Source organism: Eleutherodactylus coqui, chromosome 5 (genome assembly GCF_035609145.1).
Source record: "Eleutherodactylus coqui strain aEleCoq1 chromosome 5, aEleCoq1.hap1, whole genome shotgun sequence".
Taxonomy (NCBI): domain Eukaryota; kingdom Metazoa; phylum Chordata; class Amphibia; order Anura; family Eleutherodactylidae; genus Eleutherodactylus; species Eleutherodactylus coqui.
In genome coordinates, this window is record NC_089841.1 from 178,506,082 (window position 1) to 178,523,627 (window position 17,546).

Sequence of the window (17,546 nt, forward strand, 5' to 3'; positions counted from 1 at the left end):
GCAGGCACTGAGGCTCTGTCTATGCACAAGTGCCTCTACTGAATCTCTTCCTTACTGCTTGGGGTGCAGTAAGCCTGCGGTGAGGAGGAGGGACATGGGACGCCTGTTCTCGGAATTGATGGGGGTCTAAGCGGTGTAATCCCCGCTGATCCTATGGATAGGCAATAAGTGTTTTGTGGTACAACCCTTTAATTACTGTAGGACCTACGTACCCATTATAAAATATGCTTTTGTGTTTTCAGCAAAACGTTCGTGAGTTTCTACTCCCGATAAAACCAGCTGCTATTCGAATAGCGCAAAATGCTCACGGAAACAAGACAGGTAAGTTGTTGTGCACTTGTAAATGGTGGGATATTGTGGGAATATTAATAATATACCAAACCTAGGAAGCCAACGATAAAGGTAAGCAGCAGATAATCTTGGCTGTTATGTTTGTCTCCAGTATCTCCTGCGTGTTCCTGCAACAGCTTTCTAGTAATCTTGCAGAGAACATGGATATTTTCTTGCTGATCTGTTAGGTTTGTGAACCAAGGTGTGGGGGCTTATCCAGCTAGAATGGCGCATGTCCTACTAGTAGACCAGAGGCTCCTGCCGCCGCCAGTTGTCTTGTAGCTGGAGGAGCTGAGCTCCTGGGACACACAGGGAAGATTCCACTATAGAATTGGTTAATTGTAATATGAGATAAAATTGTTTTTTGAAAGGAGGAGATTAAGAGGAATAACTGGGATTTTTACATTTTTGTTCTGTGAATTTTCTGTTTAGTGTTCCTTTTAAAAGGGTTATCCCACCCAAAGTAGTTATTGCCTTTCCAAAGGATTGGGGTAACTATATGATTGATAGGCTTCTTCCTGCTGGGGCTCCTGCTGATCAGAAAATGGAGTTTACAAAGGTCGTGCATCTGCACCACGTCTTCGTTCATTTCAATGGGTTACAATTGACAATGGTGTCTAATGCTCCATTTACATGGGGCCACTGTTGGTGAAACGATCTGCACGAGCGGGTGACGTCAGCGCTAGTTGTTAGCGCTCATTCACAGCGTTTAGCCGGTTAGATCATTGCTGCATATTACTGACTTCTCACTTAGCGCTTCACATGTTATGTAAACTAATGGTGCACAATGGCTTTGCATTTAGACGTAACGATTATCACGCATTTTCTATTGTTTAAACGAATTTTGCGCAATAATCATCCTGTATAAATGGCCCTTTAGGACTAATGCCCAGGGCCGCATTTCCGCCGCGTTTCACAGCAGCTATTAGGTTCTATTGAACCTAATAGCTCAATGTACACGCTGCGGAATTCCGCACGTAAAATTACCCGCTGCATGTCCTATTTGCCGCAGGAAAACGCGCGGACGGCTTCCATTGTGGTCAATGGAAGCCGCCCGTCACAATATACTTCTGCTGTAGCACAGCGGAAGTATAGCGGGAATACGCACCCCGCCGGCCGCGTCATATGACCTCACCGGCATGCAATGCGCTGTACTGCGCATGCGTGCTGGCGCGTCATGCGGGAGCTACGCAGCGGATCCGGAGGTGAGTATGGGGTCTTTGGTGGGTGGCTCTTAGGCCAGCTGTATACACACAATTCCAATTTACCAGAATGCAAACAGTTAATCACCTATCATATCACTGGTGCAAAAAAATCTGGCTGTCAACATGCCAGACTAAACTAGCAGATCAAGGAGGATGGTGTGTGTGCGCGTGCGTGCGTGTGTGTTTTTTTTTTTTTTTTTTACCCACTCAAAAATAAAACACAGAGTAGACTTGAACAAAGGGCTAAATAGTTGGTCATACTCGGCCAATCATGCCCTAGATGTGTAATTTTAGCAGACAACACCCAAAAATATCCAACCTGACAGATCACATTTTTGTCACATTTGATAGTCTACCATCTAACATCATACACAAGTCTTCGAGTCTAATTCTCAAACAGTGGTTGGCCAAAATTGGCCATTCCAGTAGACTTTTCTTTTCTTGCGTGTATGGGCAGGCTTGTGGTCAGAGCCTTTGCTTATGACAGAGGGGGATTCTGACCATGAAGCAAAAGTTAAAGGGACGCCAGCATTGAAGTTCAGTTCAATAAAAAGTGTGCTCTTTCCAGCTAAGCGCTGCAGAATATGTTGGCGCTATATAAATAAAGATTATTATTATGGGTTCATGAAATATCTTAGTTGCTCTTGAGTAGCTCAATCTAGGACAATTCATATTTGTTAAGGGGGCTTTAAAGAGGTATTTCTGCATTCAGATAAGAGGCTAATACTACATTCTGAGCTCGTAGAATTACTTTTTTCTGTTACACCGTCGCTCCTTATGTGGTCCTTCTTAGAATTGTAGAGTTGGAAGGGACCTCCAGGGTCATCGGGTCAAATTCCCTGCTCAATGCAGGATACACTAAATCATCTGAAGTGAATCCTGCATTGAGCAGGGGATTGAACCTTGATGTAGCAAGAGCGAGCTTGACTTCAGCAGCAGCCCATAGGACTTCATAATATGACATTTCATTGAAGTGCACCAATACCATCACAGAAGGTTCTAGATGGAGGGTTTCAATAGCAGTCAATGTAGGAAATTTAAAATGCAATTTTGCATAAGTCTGCATAAGCAAAACCCTTTTGAATGTTGTCTTTGGGTCCAGAGTAAGAAGCAGTGAAGGTGTCCAAAAGGCCAGAAATTTGAAGTAATTTTTCAAACTGACAAAGACCACTTATCCGTCCGTGCGTAAGTGAGTGAGTTAAATGCTCCGCCCCTGATCACATGATGGTGATGTAATCAAAGGTCCTTTAATATCGAGTTAGTGAGTTACATGCTCCTCCCCTAATTATGTGATGGTGACATCATCACAAGCCCTATTCCGTAACTACTGAGACCACAGGGGTTTGGAGGGGATGCATAACTCACTCGGGATGACCTCCAGATGAAGGACCTGTAATTACGTCACCGTCATGTGATTAGGGGCGGAGCAAGAGTGAATGAGCGAGTTACATGCTCCGCCCCTGCTCACATGACGCTGATGTCATCAAAGGTCCTGTAATCACATGGCTGCTGTCCAGCTAGGTGTTTGTTAGTATTCCATAGCAACTGAGGCCGCGGGTTTGTAGGGGATGGAATACTAACAAACACCTACAGCAGCTGTGTGCTTACAGGACCTGTGATGATGTCACCATCATGTGATCGATCACCTGTGTGGGAGCAGTCTGGGAGTCACATGACCAGGGGGTGATCAGTTTGTGCAGGGCTCTGCTGTTCTGCTTTTCATCCCACTTGTATGAAGAATGCATGTAGCACAGGTGTGTGTGTATGCAACGTGCATGTAGCACAGCTGTGTGGCGCGTTGCGCCACCAGAAGTGCTGGTACTATAATTTCCTAATAATTCCTGGATAAATATATATTTTCCAACCTGTATATTTACCCAGCAGCCAATTCTATTCACATTATCTTTCAGGTAATATTTTTGTCGACCTGAACAATGAGGATGATGTACGTAAAGCTCTAACAAGGAATAAGGATTATATGGGTGAGTTGTCACTGGATTTCTTCAAACAGGACATATAGCCTTAAGTCTCTAATCACTTATTTTTGCACATCAAGCTGTTCTGCTTTGCCCTGTTGGGCTACATTCACACAGGTGAAATCTTGCATATTTTCAGACACACAAAACTGACACGAATATAAACTCTATTCTTGTGAATGTACTTATCCAATTATTATTGCTAATTGCTTTCAGTGGGACCTTTGAAAACATTGCATCGCACTTGCATGCAGCGTGATGTGCATGTGAGTGTAGTGTGATGTTTCCCATTGAAATCAATAGGAAACACTTGCGATCTTCTAATGCGTGAGCACAGCAGAAGATCTATGATCACAATTTTGACCAGCTAACGTTGTCGTATATGAGTATTCATGCAATGCTCAATTAGTAAATATGTATGCATTATTGAAGTATGTAAAGGCACCTTAATAGAGATGAGCGAGCATACTCGCTAAGGATAATTACTCGAGCGAGCATTGTCCTTAGCGAGTACCTGCCTGCTCGAAAGAAAAGATTCGGGGAGCGGCGGGGGAGAGCAGGGAGGAACGGAGGGGAGATCTCTCTCCCCCCCCCCCCCCCCCCCCCCTGCTCACTCCCGCAACTCACCGCTCACCTGCGCCGGCACCTGAACCTTTTCTTCCGAGCGGGCAGGTACTCACTAAGTACTATACTCGCTCGAGTAATTGTCCTTAGCGAGTATGCTCGCTCATCTCTACACCTTAACATTTTTTAATATTGCATTGAAGGAGTCTGAGTTGTCATACATTAATTCGAATGAACAGCAAACAACTTCAGGTCTGATACAGAAAACAACATTTTGGGCTTACCGTAAAATCACTTTCTGTATTATGGATTTAAAAATGCGGCCATAACAGGTTTGTGTTAACCTGGGCTTATAGTCAAGGATTTCCCAAAGCTTTCAAAACCTTTTATGCTCATCAAGGGTGACTACCCACTAGCGTTTTTTTTCACAGCGAAATTCGCAGCGTTTTTTTTTCTGCAGGGGTCTATGGGAATTGTAATGTTAAAATCGCGATCGCACAAAATCGCGATTTTGCGCGATCGCGATTTTAGCTTCGCATGTCCCATAGCCCATAGACCCCTGCAGAAAAAAAAAAGGCTGCGAATTTTGCAGTAAAAAAAACGCTAGTGGGTAGTCACCCTTATAATGTCATAGAAAACACTTTGATACTTTTAGACTAGCAAGTTCTAAACTCTTTGTTAGCAGTTTAACAGCTGCTTAGTAATGTAGTGCTCATCATTCTGCTAACCTTCAGCAGTCCTTCATCTTTCATTGGATTTTTCATGCACTGTTTTGTGTGAATATCAGAATGACCCCAAAGTGGTTTGATTCCCCTGCTATGACACTGAATAGGCTGCATACAGTGTGGGGAAAAGATTCAGATTAGAGATGAGCGAACGTGCTCGGCCCCGCCCCTTTTTCGCCCGAATACCGCGATTTTCGAGTACTTCACTACTCGGGTGAAAAGTACTCGGGTGCGCCGGGGGGCGGGGAGAGGCGTGGCGGCGTGGGGGGTAGCAGCGGGGAACAGGGGGGAGCCCTCTCTCTCTCCCTCTCCCCCCCCACTCCCCGCTGCAACCCCCCGCGCCGCCACGGCGACCCCCGAATTTTTTCGCCCGAGTACGGAAGTACTCGAAAATCGCGGTATTCGGGCGAAAAAGGGGCGGGGCCGAGCACGTTCGCTCATCTCTAATTCAGATATTCGAGAAAAGGTTAATTTAAAACAAAAACAACCTTTTTAGACATTAATTTAGTCCAATTTTTGCAATTGACCATTTCATTTGAAGGAAAACACTTTGAAGCAAAAATATACAAATCCATTTCAGGTGGAAGATACATTGAGGTGTTTCAGGTTGAGCAAGTCAAAGAAGCGCCTGTCTCAGTGACATCACAGAACAGACCTTGGGAACAACGTCCGAAGGATTCAGAGCTGCAAGAAGATCTGTCCGACTCCGGAAGACTTTTTGTTCGAAACCTGCCATACAGCTGCACTGAGGCCGACCTGGAGGCATTGTTCTCCAAATATGGTAAGATGTGAATCGGCATCATTAATAGAAGTTTGTATTTCTTCACAACTCCGTAGAAGTTTGTTTTATGCCTCCCTTGCACTTTTATTGGCATACTATGAAGTGCATGGACACATTTGTGACTAGGTGCAGTTGGACCTCCACCAATCAGGACGTGATGGCATATGCTAGCGATGTGTATTCGGTTCTAAGATGATAACAATAGCACCGTTAATGTTTTATTTTCCAAAACTTATTATGTCTTCAATAACTTCTTTCTCTTTCCTGCTTCAGGTCCTATCTCGGAAATCCACTTTCCAATTGACAAACTAACAAAGAAACCGAAGGGTTTTGCTTTTGTTACATTCCTCATAACAGAACATGCCGTTAAAGCTTATGCAGAGGTTGATGGTCACATTTTTCAGGTGCGTAGATGAACTGGCCAGTTACTTTTGTAATTCATTACTTGAACCTGCAAAACTCAAAACCGTATGTCTCTAAGTTTGTTCTGACATCATGTAGACACATTGGAAGATAAGATAGTGAAGGTCCTTGAACGCCTATTGATCTGATGGGGCCTTGGTATATTATGATGATAGGGTTGGTAAGAATGAAAGCAGATTTGATCTTGGCTGAAAGGTCTAGAGAAAGTGGAAAAATGGCTTGTCTACATACATTTTCTCTTAACAATATATATCAGTCAGTCATTATTTAAAACCACTGACCTGGTGGCACCTGTTATTGGTTGGGATATATTAGCCAATAACTGGACAGTCCATTTTTGATTTGTTGGAAACAGGTAAAATAGACAAATGTAAAGATTTGAGCAAGTTTGACAAGGGCCAAATTGTGATGACTGGATGACTGGGTCAGAACATCACCAAAATGGCTGTTTTTGTAGGGTGTTTCTAGTGTGCACTGGTGAGTACATACCGGAAGTGGTGCAAGGAAGGGCAACCAGTGAACCAGCAACAGGGTCATAGGTGCCCCAGCCTCACTGATGCACATGGGGAGTGAAGCTAGGATGTCTAATCCAATCCCAGAAAAGAATTATTATAGCAGAAATTCCTGAAAAAAGGTAATGTTTCCTATGATAGGATTGTATCTGAACAGACAGTGAATCACAGCTTGCTGTGCAGTGGCAGATCTGTCAATGTGTCTATACTGACCTTCTTCGTAGCTGAAAGTGCCTACACTGTTCATGTGAGCCTCAGAACTGTATCCTGGAGCACTGGATGAAGGTGGCCTGGTCTGCCATTTTCTACTGCATTAAATGGGAACTGCACCTGCAATACCAACCTGGTATGCTGCGCTTTGGTCAGCACGATCTGCTTCCTGCGCTGTCTATAGTGATAACAGTGCAGGGAATCGGCTTATCGGTGGGAGACCCTGATCATCAATAGGAAAAAGCCCCAGACAAACACCCCCCCCCTTTTTTTTTTCTCTTTACAGCTTAATAACCCCAATAGAAGTTTTACTTATTGAACCCACTAAAGAGCCCCTCCAGTGGTTTTCTCCCCCCCCCCCCCCCCTATATATTATGGAGCTAGTCCCCCAGTATATAAGTTGGCTAATATTACCTTGTCTACTTATTCCTTTCTATCTGAAACTTCCTGAAGTCTTCAAGTGGTCATGTGATCTGACTTCTGCTTTAGCTGAGATTTACTTAGGTTTATGTTCCTCCCAAGAAATCAGTTTTTAAGTCAGCATAATTCTTCTGTGATAGGCCCTTCCATACAAGCTCTTCAGTGAAGGTCACATAGGCTCCTATCACAGTTACTGATGATGATTAGGGCTCATGTCACACAGTTATAATAGATAGCTCAGCCTCTTGACTGTATGCTTATGGTATGTAGATTATTTAGGTGACTATAGAAGGTAATGGTAATTCTAGTATCCTCCCAGCAGACAGAGACGTTACTGGCTCTAACTGCTCATGTGATATTGTGAAGTCTCCATACAGCTGCAGGAATCTGATTTTTCCAAAACAAAATTGGCCAACCACTTTCGGGGGTTCATTCTAGCAGTAGCCTCCATATGCTCGCTTGATTGATGCTTATTGCGACTTTTTCAAATGGGTTGTTTAAGTCATGCAGTGGTATGGTGTGTTTTTTGTTTTTTTTTGGTAATATGGGTATCAATGAGTAACTCTTATTTGGGGGCGGCGTATTGAGTTATAAAAGAAAAAGGATATATAAGTTTAGGTGATTAGGATTGCTTAGACAAGATGCAATTTCTAAAGACGACCTATGTGAGGTAAGCAGGATTGTAAACTGATACATTTAGCAAACATTGTAGCAAACTACAAAAAAGCCCAGAGAAATGTATTTTATTTACAATTTGGCTAAATGGGAAAATATGGTTTCAGTATTTGGCAGAGTTCAGCTCCATGGAGTGAAAACCATTGCTCCTTCACATCATAACATTTTTTTGCGGTTTCTCCAGGGTCGAGTGTTGCATGTGCTTCCCTCCACTGTGAAAAAGGAAGATGAAGGTGAAGCAGGAGCAGATAATTCTGGCTATAAGAAACAAAAGGCTATGAAGGACAAAGCCAACAGTTCCAGGTACTGTCCGTAATCATAGTGCCTTAAGAATCTTTAACACGGTCCGTTTGTAGAATGTTCATTTGACTAATCATCAGGCCATGTGCAGCTGCACCCGATTAGGTGATGACTGAGCAAATGCTGCTTCATCGGTTGATCACAGCTTTTAGGTGACACGAAAAAAAATCATCATTGTCGGCTGCACATCTCCCTATACAAGCAGAAGATGTGCTGCTGACAGCGATGAACCTGTATGAGGGACAAACTATTGTATGTACCATCATTCATCTCCCATACATACGGAATCTGTCTGTGTGAAGGCCAGGTGAACGAGTGCTGATTTCGTTATCATGAAGAGATCTACAGTATTAGTGTAAAAGTACCCTTAGAAATGCCGGAACAGATTATATTAATTATTGATATTAAACATTGACTGAAGTCGTCTGCACTTGGCAGAGCCAGATTCCTTCTGTATGTGGGTTCCTGCAGCAGATTCCGGCTCTGACCGCAGTCGGCGATCCTGCGTACTTGTCGTCTTTTTTTTTTTTCCTGTACTGCAAGTGATCGTGGCGAGCTGCCTTCGGACATGTGCAGTACAGATTTTATTATTTTTTAAAACTCCTGCTTTTTACACAGAATCCGTGGCTTGTCAGCAATGTCAGTTGTGGACCTTCCACGGGTTGGACGGCCTCCATTGATTTCAATGGAAGTCATTTATGCGGACATCGCCCGAAAATGGAGCATGCTACGATTTTTTTATTTTTATTTTTTATCCGTGAGCGCAAAAAGCAATTGATTTCCGTTTGTGTGCAGGAAGAATCGATTTACCATAGCATGCAATTGGCGGTATTTTCTGCAGATCCGCTGTACAGACACCCACTGCGGTTTCTGCAGCAAAAATCCGTCCGTGTGCAGGTGACCTTAATGTCATGTAGTGAATTTCGTCAAAGGATTAATCGCCACATTAACAAAGGTAAAGGTTTCAAAAAATTGCATCTACAAAACGCAAGTAAAAAGATGCTTTTATGTATGTATACTAAAGGAAATAACATTCCAGCCCCTACCTATAGTTCTGTATACTTCAGGGTTTCCTTAAAGATGAAGAACACATGGAAAGTCCAGGCGTTGTATTAAAATCTTTTAATCCTTCTATTGATTTATCCATAAAAACTGATAATACAGCAGCGGTAAAACCAGACATACAGGCAAAATTCAAGGAGTGTTTTGGTCAACTGATTTCAGGCCACACCATTGTCATGACTAAGGGCGGGGCTTGAGATCATTGAATAGTTGAGAATGGGACCTCTGTGTAGAGACACACCCTTTTGACAAGGGGAATGGTAACACTCAGTTGTCAATTAATTATTATATACTCAGGAAAAATGACAGGAGGAGCAGGAGAACACAGGGTTATAGGAAAAGTAGATCTGGAACTATTTAACAAGGGAAAATGAGTATTTCATAAAACAGACATGCTAGAAGTGGAGACAGGTCCTCTTCAAGCATTTTTCCCAAGACTTATAAGTGCTTCACAAGCACTCTTTACTTCCAGGTTGCTGCTGACGAGGACTGCTGCAGCCAATCGCAGGCCACAGCAGTGACCTTCCATAGCTGGTGATTGGCTGCAGCAGTTGCATGTCCGTAGCAGCAGCAACCTGGAAGTATAGAGTGGCTATTAAGCGATTTTTAAGTAATGTGAAAACCCCAGGAAGTGTATATATATTTTTTCAGTGCATACAGACTGTTTTAGAATTAAGGGGGATAAAGGAAAGCAACATTTCCATGTTAGAGAGATGTCATCACTTTGTCATCACTATATATATAATATTATAGAATACATAATATAGCAAATGTTTTTCTTTGTACAATTGAAAGTTACATGATGTTTAGTATACATTGTGTGTCAGGTTTTACATTGCTTGATCCCTGGTAACAACTATGTAATGTATTGTTTTCACCCTCTCCAGTTCTCACAACTGGAATACGCTTTTTATGGGGACCAGCTCGGTGGCTGACGTGATTGCTCAAAAGTACAACACAAGCAAAAGCCAAGTACTGGATCATGTGAGTTACCATCCTGAGCACTTGCATATGGTTGTGTTACAGGTATGTTCTCCTCTATAATACGTTTTTCTTTCTTCTTCTGCTCAGGAAGGAAGAGGCAGTGTTGCTGTCAGAGTTGCACTGGGAGAAACCCAGATAGTTCAAGATGTGCGTCAGTTCCTGTTGGAAAATGGAGTTTGCCTAGATTCTTTCAGTCAGGTAAATGCTGATAATATTACAGGTTTTACATATTTTGTCTAAATTTACACCTGTAGTGTTTTCACTGCCAGGGACCTGACAGTCCTTCCCATGTTCTTGTCAGAGTAATGATCCCCCATATTCTAGAGGTTTTCCAGCTACTGCAGATCACGCATTTTGATAATAGCCACACTGCAATTTTTGCTTTAAAAGGGTTTTATGGGACTTAACCCCTTAATGACATGGCCTATTTTGGCGTTGAGGACCAAGCGATTTTTTTGGGGGGGTATTTTTCCATCTCCATTTTTCAAAAGCCATAACTTTTTTATTTTTCCGTGGACGCAGCCGTATAAGGGCTTGTTTTTTGCGTGGCGAGCTGCAGTTTTTATCTGTGCCACTTTTGGGCACATAGAATATATCGTAAAACTTTTTTCTTTTTTTTGATAACAGGGAGAGAAAACGCATCAATTCTGCCATATATATATTTTTTTTTACAGCGTTAATCATGCAGCATAAATGAGACTACATTTTTTCTGCGGGTCGGTACGGTTACAACGATACCAAAATTGTTATATTTTTTTTTTAGGTTTTTACACTTTTTTGCAGTAAACCCCCCTTTTTTTTGGAAGTCTTTTTTTTTTTCTCTATGGCTGCACTCAAAGTCCTGTAACTTTTTTGTTTTTTTATGTACAGAGCTCTATAAGGGCTTATTTTTTGCGAGACGAGCTGTAGTTTTTGTTGGTACCATTTTGGGGAATGTACGGCTTTTTTGATCACTTTTATTGCATTTTTTTGGAGGCAAAATGCTAAAAATTAGCATTTTGCCTCTGTTTTTTAGCGTTTTTTTAACGCTTTTTGTCATACAAAATAAAACGCATGTTCAACTTTTTGTACACGTCGTTACGGACGTGTCAATACCCAATATGTGGGGTTTTAATTTTTTTTTCCCTTTTTTTATGCTAATATTAGAAAAAGCGTAAAAAAAGGGGTTTTTTTTTTTACACAATTTGAGTCCCTCTGAGGGACTTGCAGCACTGTGCCTATGATCGCTGTCATAAGGCATGGCAGAGCTACTGCTCTGTCATGCCTTGTCGCTTATACAGTGATTATAGGCACAGGCAATACAGGACGCCAGTGTCTGGCATCCTGTTGCCATGGTGACAGGCCAGGCTCTCACGATGACATCGCGAGTTCCGGCCGGAGACACAGAGGGAGTCCGCTCCCTCTGTGAACTCTTTCCCTGCCGTGATCTACTTAGATCGCGGCAGGGAAGGGGTGTGACTGACAGCCGGCTCCCGCTGCGGGATAGCGCGGGATCTTATGTGATCTCGCGCTATCCCCAGGACGTACCAGTACGTCCTGTTGCGGGAAGTACCAGGCTCCCAGGACGTACCGGTACGTCCTAGGGCGGGAAGGGGTTAAAGGGGTATTCCCATTTAAGACTTGTATGGTATATTTACTGGTTATGCCATAACGGTTTATAAGTGTGGATCCCACCTCTGGGACTTGCACCCATCTGTCCTGGTCCCCACCAGCCCCTGAATGCAGTGGTCAGGAGAATAAAAATAGCCAAACACCCTGAGCTATTCCATAACTCGCATAGACGTTAATGGAGGTTACGTAAACACCGTTGCAAGTCAGGTACGCTTTTTCTTTAGCTTGTTGTACAATGCTGTTTGCATAATCCCCATTGACTTCTGCGGGAGTTACAGAAACTGTGTAGCTCAGCAGAGCTCAGCTGTTTCCCGCCTCGTTTCCAGCAGTGTTCCCATCTGGACCATGTTTGGCTGAGATGGGAACACCTATTCAATCCCTTGCACCCCTACTAATCAGCAGGATGAAGGGGCTGCAGCACCCATTCAAGTGAATGAAACTGAGCTACAATACTGGGCACAGCCACACTCATATGTATTGAGCTCTGCCTGTGTAAGCAAAGAAGAGGCGTCTTCTTTCTGCTGATTAATGAGGATCCTGGTTATTGAATCTTTACGGTAGGAAGAATCCTTGATAGTTTTTAAGTAGTTATGTCCAAGAAAGCCCCTCTAAGTTGTAACGGTTCCGTACATTATTAAATGTTTTTTTTGGTACTAAGGTATTAATGGCCCATACTCCTCATAGGTAAACCTAGATAGGCCACACCTAGGTATGGAGGTGCTTGTCCAGGACTGATGGTCACAATGCAAGTATAGAATGTAATCCCAGCACACTCAAACTGCATTCACTTTGCTTGATGTGACGTTTTAGTAACCGATGTAATAAACAAGACCCTTACATGTTAACCGCCATACATAGTGTGACATTAATGACATTTGGATCACAGTTGACCTTAATCTGTTTGTTGCTGTGAATAAAAGAAACAAAGTAAATACAAATCAGTAGTATACAGAAAACCTAAAGAGACACTGATGCAAAGAAATACAAGGATGTGTAAGGCAAGTATTTACATATACATTACATGCCATGGCATTACATCATGCTGTGCAGGGACCGGACAGGCTTCTATCAAGCCATTGTTAGGCAGCCCCAGGGCTGCCTATGCAGAGCGCCTATCAAGCCGTGCGCTTGATGGGCACTCTGCATAGGCACCCCTGGGGCCTTTCAGAAGGCCCCTGGCTGCCTAGCAACCGCACAGCGTCCCGCGATCTTAGTGCGGGACACTGTACGGGCCCCCTGAACGTTGGGTGCCAGCTGTTTTTTACAGTGGACACCCGGCGGCAGCAGTTCCCACTCGTGGGAACTGCTGCCGTCGGGTGTCCGCTGTAAGAACAGGCGGCACCCGACATTGTATGGAGCGGGATCCATCCGCAATCCCGCTTAATACAAAATTTGTTCGGACTTGCGAACAAATGTACTTGCGAACAGGCTCCGAGTACGGAACCTGTTCGCAAGTAGGGGACCATCTGTATACAATTGCAGCTTCATTCATGGTCAGTAATAGAGATGAGCGAGTATACTCGCTAAGGCACATTACTCGAGCAAGTAGTGCCTTAGCCGAGTATCTCCCTGCTCAGCTCTAAAGATTCGGGGGCCGGGGAGAGCGGGGAGGAACGGAGGGGAGATCTCTCTCTCCCTCTCTCCCCCCGCTCCCTGCCACAACTCACCTGTCACCCGCGCCGGCAGCCGAATCTTTAGAGACGAGCGGGGAGATACTCGGCTAAGGCACTACTCGCTCAAGTAATGCGCCTTAGTGAGTATACTCGCTCATCTCTAGTCAGTAACAATATTCGAATATGTCCAAGGTGGAGGGTTTTTATAATCGGTACACCAAGTTGAGTATTATATTAGTAGTGTCCAGGTGGGGTTGTCATGTGAGAAACTAGAAGTGAAAGATATAACCTCCGTTTACAAGGTTCTGGGGAGAATGCAGGGAAAGAATCTATTGCAGTGCTTACCAGAGTTGTCAGCATAGATCAGTGGGGCTCACCGCCCAGAATCCACCGATCCAATCAGCTGCCTGAAGGTATGCGCCACTTCACTGTGTACCAGGTGCTAGGCCTTACGTTTCCTAGTGGCTGTGCAAGGTATAGCAGTTCACTAGAATGGGACTGAGCAGCTCTTAGGCTGTGTGACCACAGATCTGAGAAGAGGCTGCGATGTACAACCTCTTCAATCAGCTGATTGGAGCCGATCGTGACTGTAGGACCTCCACCGGTCTGATTGCTTATCCTGAGGATAGGCCATCAGTATCTTAGTTCCAGAAAATCTCATTAATAGTAAGTACTCAAAATGGTCAAAGATGCACCGCCTGTTGCCACCATTGGGCATTGATTTCAGCAGTATATGACTTTTTTTGGCCAATTGGTGTTAAAGTAAATTAAACATTTTTGTTTAACGCTTTGTTGTCGTACCTGTTTCCCCTGCATCAGGCTGCTTCACCACGTAGTAAGACGGTGATCCTGGTTAAGAACCTCCCGGCTGGTACTAAGGTTGCAGAACTGCAGGAGGTGTTTGGACGTTTCGGAGACCTGGGAAGGGTGTTGCTTCCAGAAGGCGGAATAACGGCCATTGTAGAATTTCTTGAACCAACTGAAGCTAAGCAAGCCTTCCAGAAATTGGCGTACACAAAGGTGGGTGCGCTGTTTTAAATGCTGCTGATTCTTGGTGATGTGTCATTTCACATCCCTGCTTGGTAAACCTTATTTTTACGTACAATGTACATGGTAAGCTGGTGGGTGATATGTATACAGTTCTCTTTGCAATCTGCCTACATCATTCCATTCATTTCTCAGAGAATTTCTAGTTTCTCATTATTATGCTAGAACCACTTTGACACATGAGCCTGATTTGCGTTTCCCCTTCTTGTACCATGATTGTATCCTCCTCTTGAATGTCATGTGAAAGTGGCCTTACGCAGGCATAGCAGTAGGTGAAACAAAACTGCCTGTATATATATTCCAGTGAATCTGATAGATGTGCGCCAGAAGTGCCTATTAGTTTTATAAAGGTATATGATCAGGAAAGCGCCTCACATAGACGATTAAAGCCAGCAATAAAGAAAAGAGTTGAAGGGGCTCACCTGGTGTGACCACCCAGGCCCGATGGACCAGGTGTCACACTTGTAGTCCTAGTTAGAGGTGGCCTCCCCTCTATGCTGCAAGCATCCAGATGACACCGGAGAGCTGCAAAATTGACCAAAACTCAGAGATGTAGTTTTGTATAAACAAGATATGCGTATAAAAAATCTTTTGCGCACATAGGAGGAAAATCGGAAAATGAGTGCTGTCTAAATGGGATAGATCTGTAGACCTTTGTACTCCACAGCTCACCTTTCTCCTAAGGCTAACTTTACACTGGCAAGCGCGATATGGGGCCGTAAATCCCGCCCTCACATTGCGCTCCCCACATGTGAATTCCCTGAGGATGTGAGACGTTTTCATGTAAAAACAGCCTCCCATCACTTTGGAGAAGAAGCAATCCGCCGCCGCGGCTGTCTGCCACAGTGGAGGATCGCGGAGTTTCTCCCATTACCTTCAATGGAAGACCTCACGATGCTGCCAGCAGCCCCATTAAAAACAATGGGCTTTGCGATGTGAGAGCAGGCAGAAAGATACAACATCGCTTGTATGACCACATTCAAAAGAATGGGGTTCATAGTTGTGCGTCTCGCAACGCACAAATCTCGCCCAAAATTGTGTTCTTAAGGCACATGCCTTCAGGCACCCGGATTATGTACCAGCTAGGATTACATGAAGGCAATTCAAGGTCTAGAATAAAAGGGAATTATTGGATTTGTCATCTTTGTCACATCACACTACATAAGTGAAATAAATTGATAATTGTGTTTTATTCTTGAAGGTATTGTCACTTTTCTGTTTACATGCAGCTGACGGTTTTGCGAAAAAGAAAACTAGATCTGCTGCCATTTTCGATCTGTTTTTAATCAGTTTCTTAGCAACTGTCCGCAATCTGTTACAGTCTCGGCATGTACTTTTAACAACAAAGTGACAAATGGTTGTCGCTCGCTAATCAAATTTAAAAGTGACAGCCAATATGATGGTAGGTCTTGTTGCTGCAAAAGACTGTAAAAATACCATTGCCTGCGCTAAATGGGAGGGGCGGTGGGGGGGGACAGTGGACTTTGGCTATCATTTACATTTTTGGTTTAGTTATATGTTTTAGAAATTCTTTTATAGTATGTACGAATTTCAAGTGATGTGGTTTGTTAGTTTTTTTTTCTTTTATTTCACTTTTCCACATTGCTTCATATTAAATAGCTTTTTCTACCTTCTGTTCAGTTTCAGCATGTCCCCCTTTACTTAGAGTGGGCGCCCATGAATGTGTTTAGTAGCCCATTCACTAAGAAGACAACCGAGCCAGTGAAAATAGATGAGCAAGCCAAAGGTAGGTCATTCACATTAGTGTCTCTGGGTTGCTAGATGACAAAGTGAGGATCCTGTTAAAAGAAGAAAATCGCCTTAAATCTTGCCCATCCGTGTGTGTTACATGTGGCTTTTGCTGCGGATTCCTTGGATTTCACTCTATAGAGCTTGGCCACAAGGTAATCGGCATGCTGAGGATTTGAATATCCACAACCTGCTTGTTTTTGCACTATATGTGGATGATGTTTCCTAGCCCCATCCACTTGCACTGTACGTTTCTCCAGATCTCCGGTGCAGAATCTGCAGTAATTTCAGGGAGCCAGCAATGGCGTCCTCTCTCTACACCTCATCACCTTTTATGTTGGTACAGGCAGCTGCAAAAGGTTTTGAGAAAAAAATGGCCCCCGAAGAACTATTTAACTCCTTCCCACCACATAACATAAGTTTACATCCATTTGCGAGAACCCCTTCCCAAGCTGGCCATAAACTTATGTCCTATGAATGGTGAGGGCTCAGAAGCTGAGCCCACACCAGTTGTAGCGGAAGCTAGCTGTGAGGGACCGCTGGCCTCCCACTGCAACAACCGCTGTTAACCCCTTACACACCTCGATCAATGTTGATCATGGTATATAAAGGGTTCACAGAGGGAGGCTGCTCCCTCTGTGATGTCATCAGCCCACCACAATGTAATAACAGAGAGCTGATGGATTGCCATGGCAGCTGGGTATCAGACAATGGTGTTCGGGTCTGCCATGGCCCATTATCGCTATGTATAGCAATAATACATACTGCAATATGTTATAGTTCTACAGGGACATGTAAAAAAATGTCTTTGTTTAAAAAACATTTTGAACCCATTTTTGGTAGTATTGCATGTGTAATGCCACGTACAATAAATTAAACACATTTTTTTATCCTGCACAGCAAACCCCATTAAAAAAAACTGAGCCATATAGCTTTTTTTTCTGCCTCCCTAAAAAGCAATAAAAATGCTGAAATCAGCCATTCGTACCCTAAAATGGTACCAAAAAAACTACAGCTTGTCATGCAAAAAATGAGCTCTCACAGAGCATTGTCCATGGAAGAATAAAAGTTATGGGAGTTTAAATACAACAATGCAAGAAAAAAAATATTTTTTTTAAAAAGGGGGGTTTTCTTGTGGAGGAAAGGAAAAACTTAGAAAAAAAAATTTTTGGGTGTTGTTGTAATTTTATCGACCCACAGAAAAAAAAAGTAATTTATGCTGCATGATTAATGCTGTAAAAAATAGCGGAATTGAGTTTTGTTTCCCTCCTTGCCCTCAAAAAAGAAATGTGATAGTTATACAATACATTATATGTACCCAAAAAATGGTGCCAGTAAAAACTACAGCTACCCACACAA

General features: G+C 43.3%; 1 protein-coding gene across 1 annotated transcript in view; it reads left to right on the forward strand.

The window, feature by feature from the left end:
* Positions 1-17,546, forward strand: part of RBM19 (RNA binding motif protein 19) — a 62,755-nt gene that overhangs the window by 18,463 nt on the left and 26,746 nt on the right. Inside the window, exons 8-16 of the mRNA XM_066603832.1 lie at positions 243-321; positions 3,446-3,517; positions 5,381-5,581; positions 5,855-5,985; positions 8,006-8,124; positions 10,071-10,167; positions 10,255-10,365; positions 14,211-14,411; positions 16,080-16,185. Coding sequence (XP_066459929.1) covers positions 243-321; positions 3,446-3,517; positions 5,381-5,581; positions 5,855-5,985; positions 8,006-8,124; positions 10,071-10,167; positions 10,255-10,365; positions 14,211-14,411; positions 16,080-16,185 — 1,117 coding nt within the window. The remainder of the gene's footprint in view (positions 1-242; positions 322-3,445; positions 3,518-5,380; positions 5,582-5,854; positions 5,986-8,005; positions 8,125-10,070; positions 10,168-10,254; positions 10,366-14,210; positions 14,412-16,079; positions 16,186-17,546) is intronic.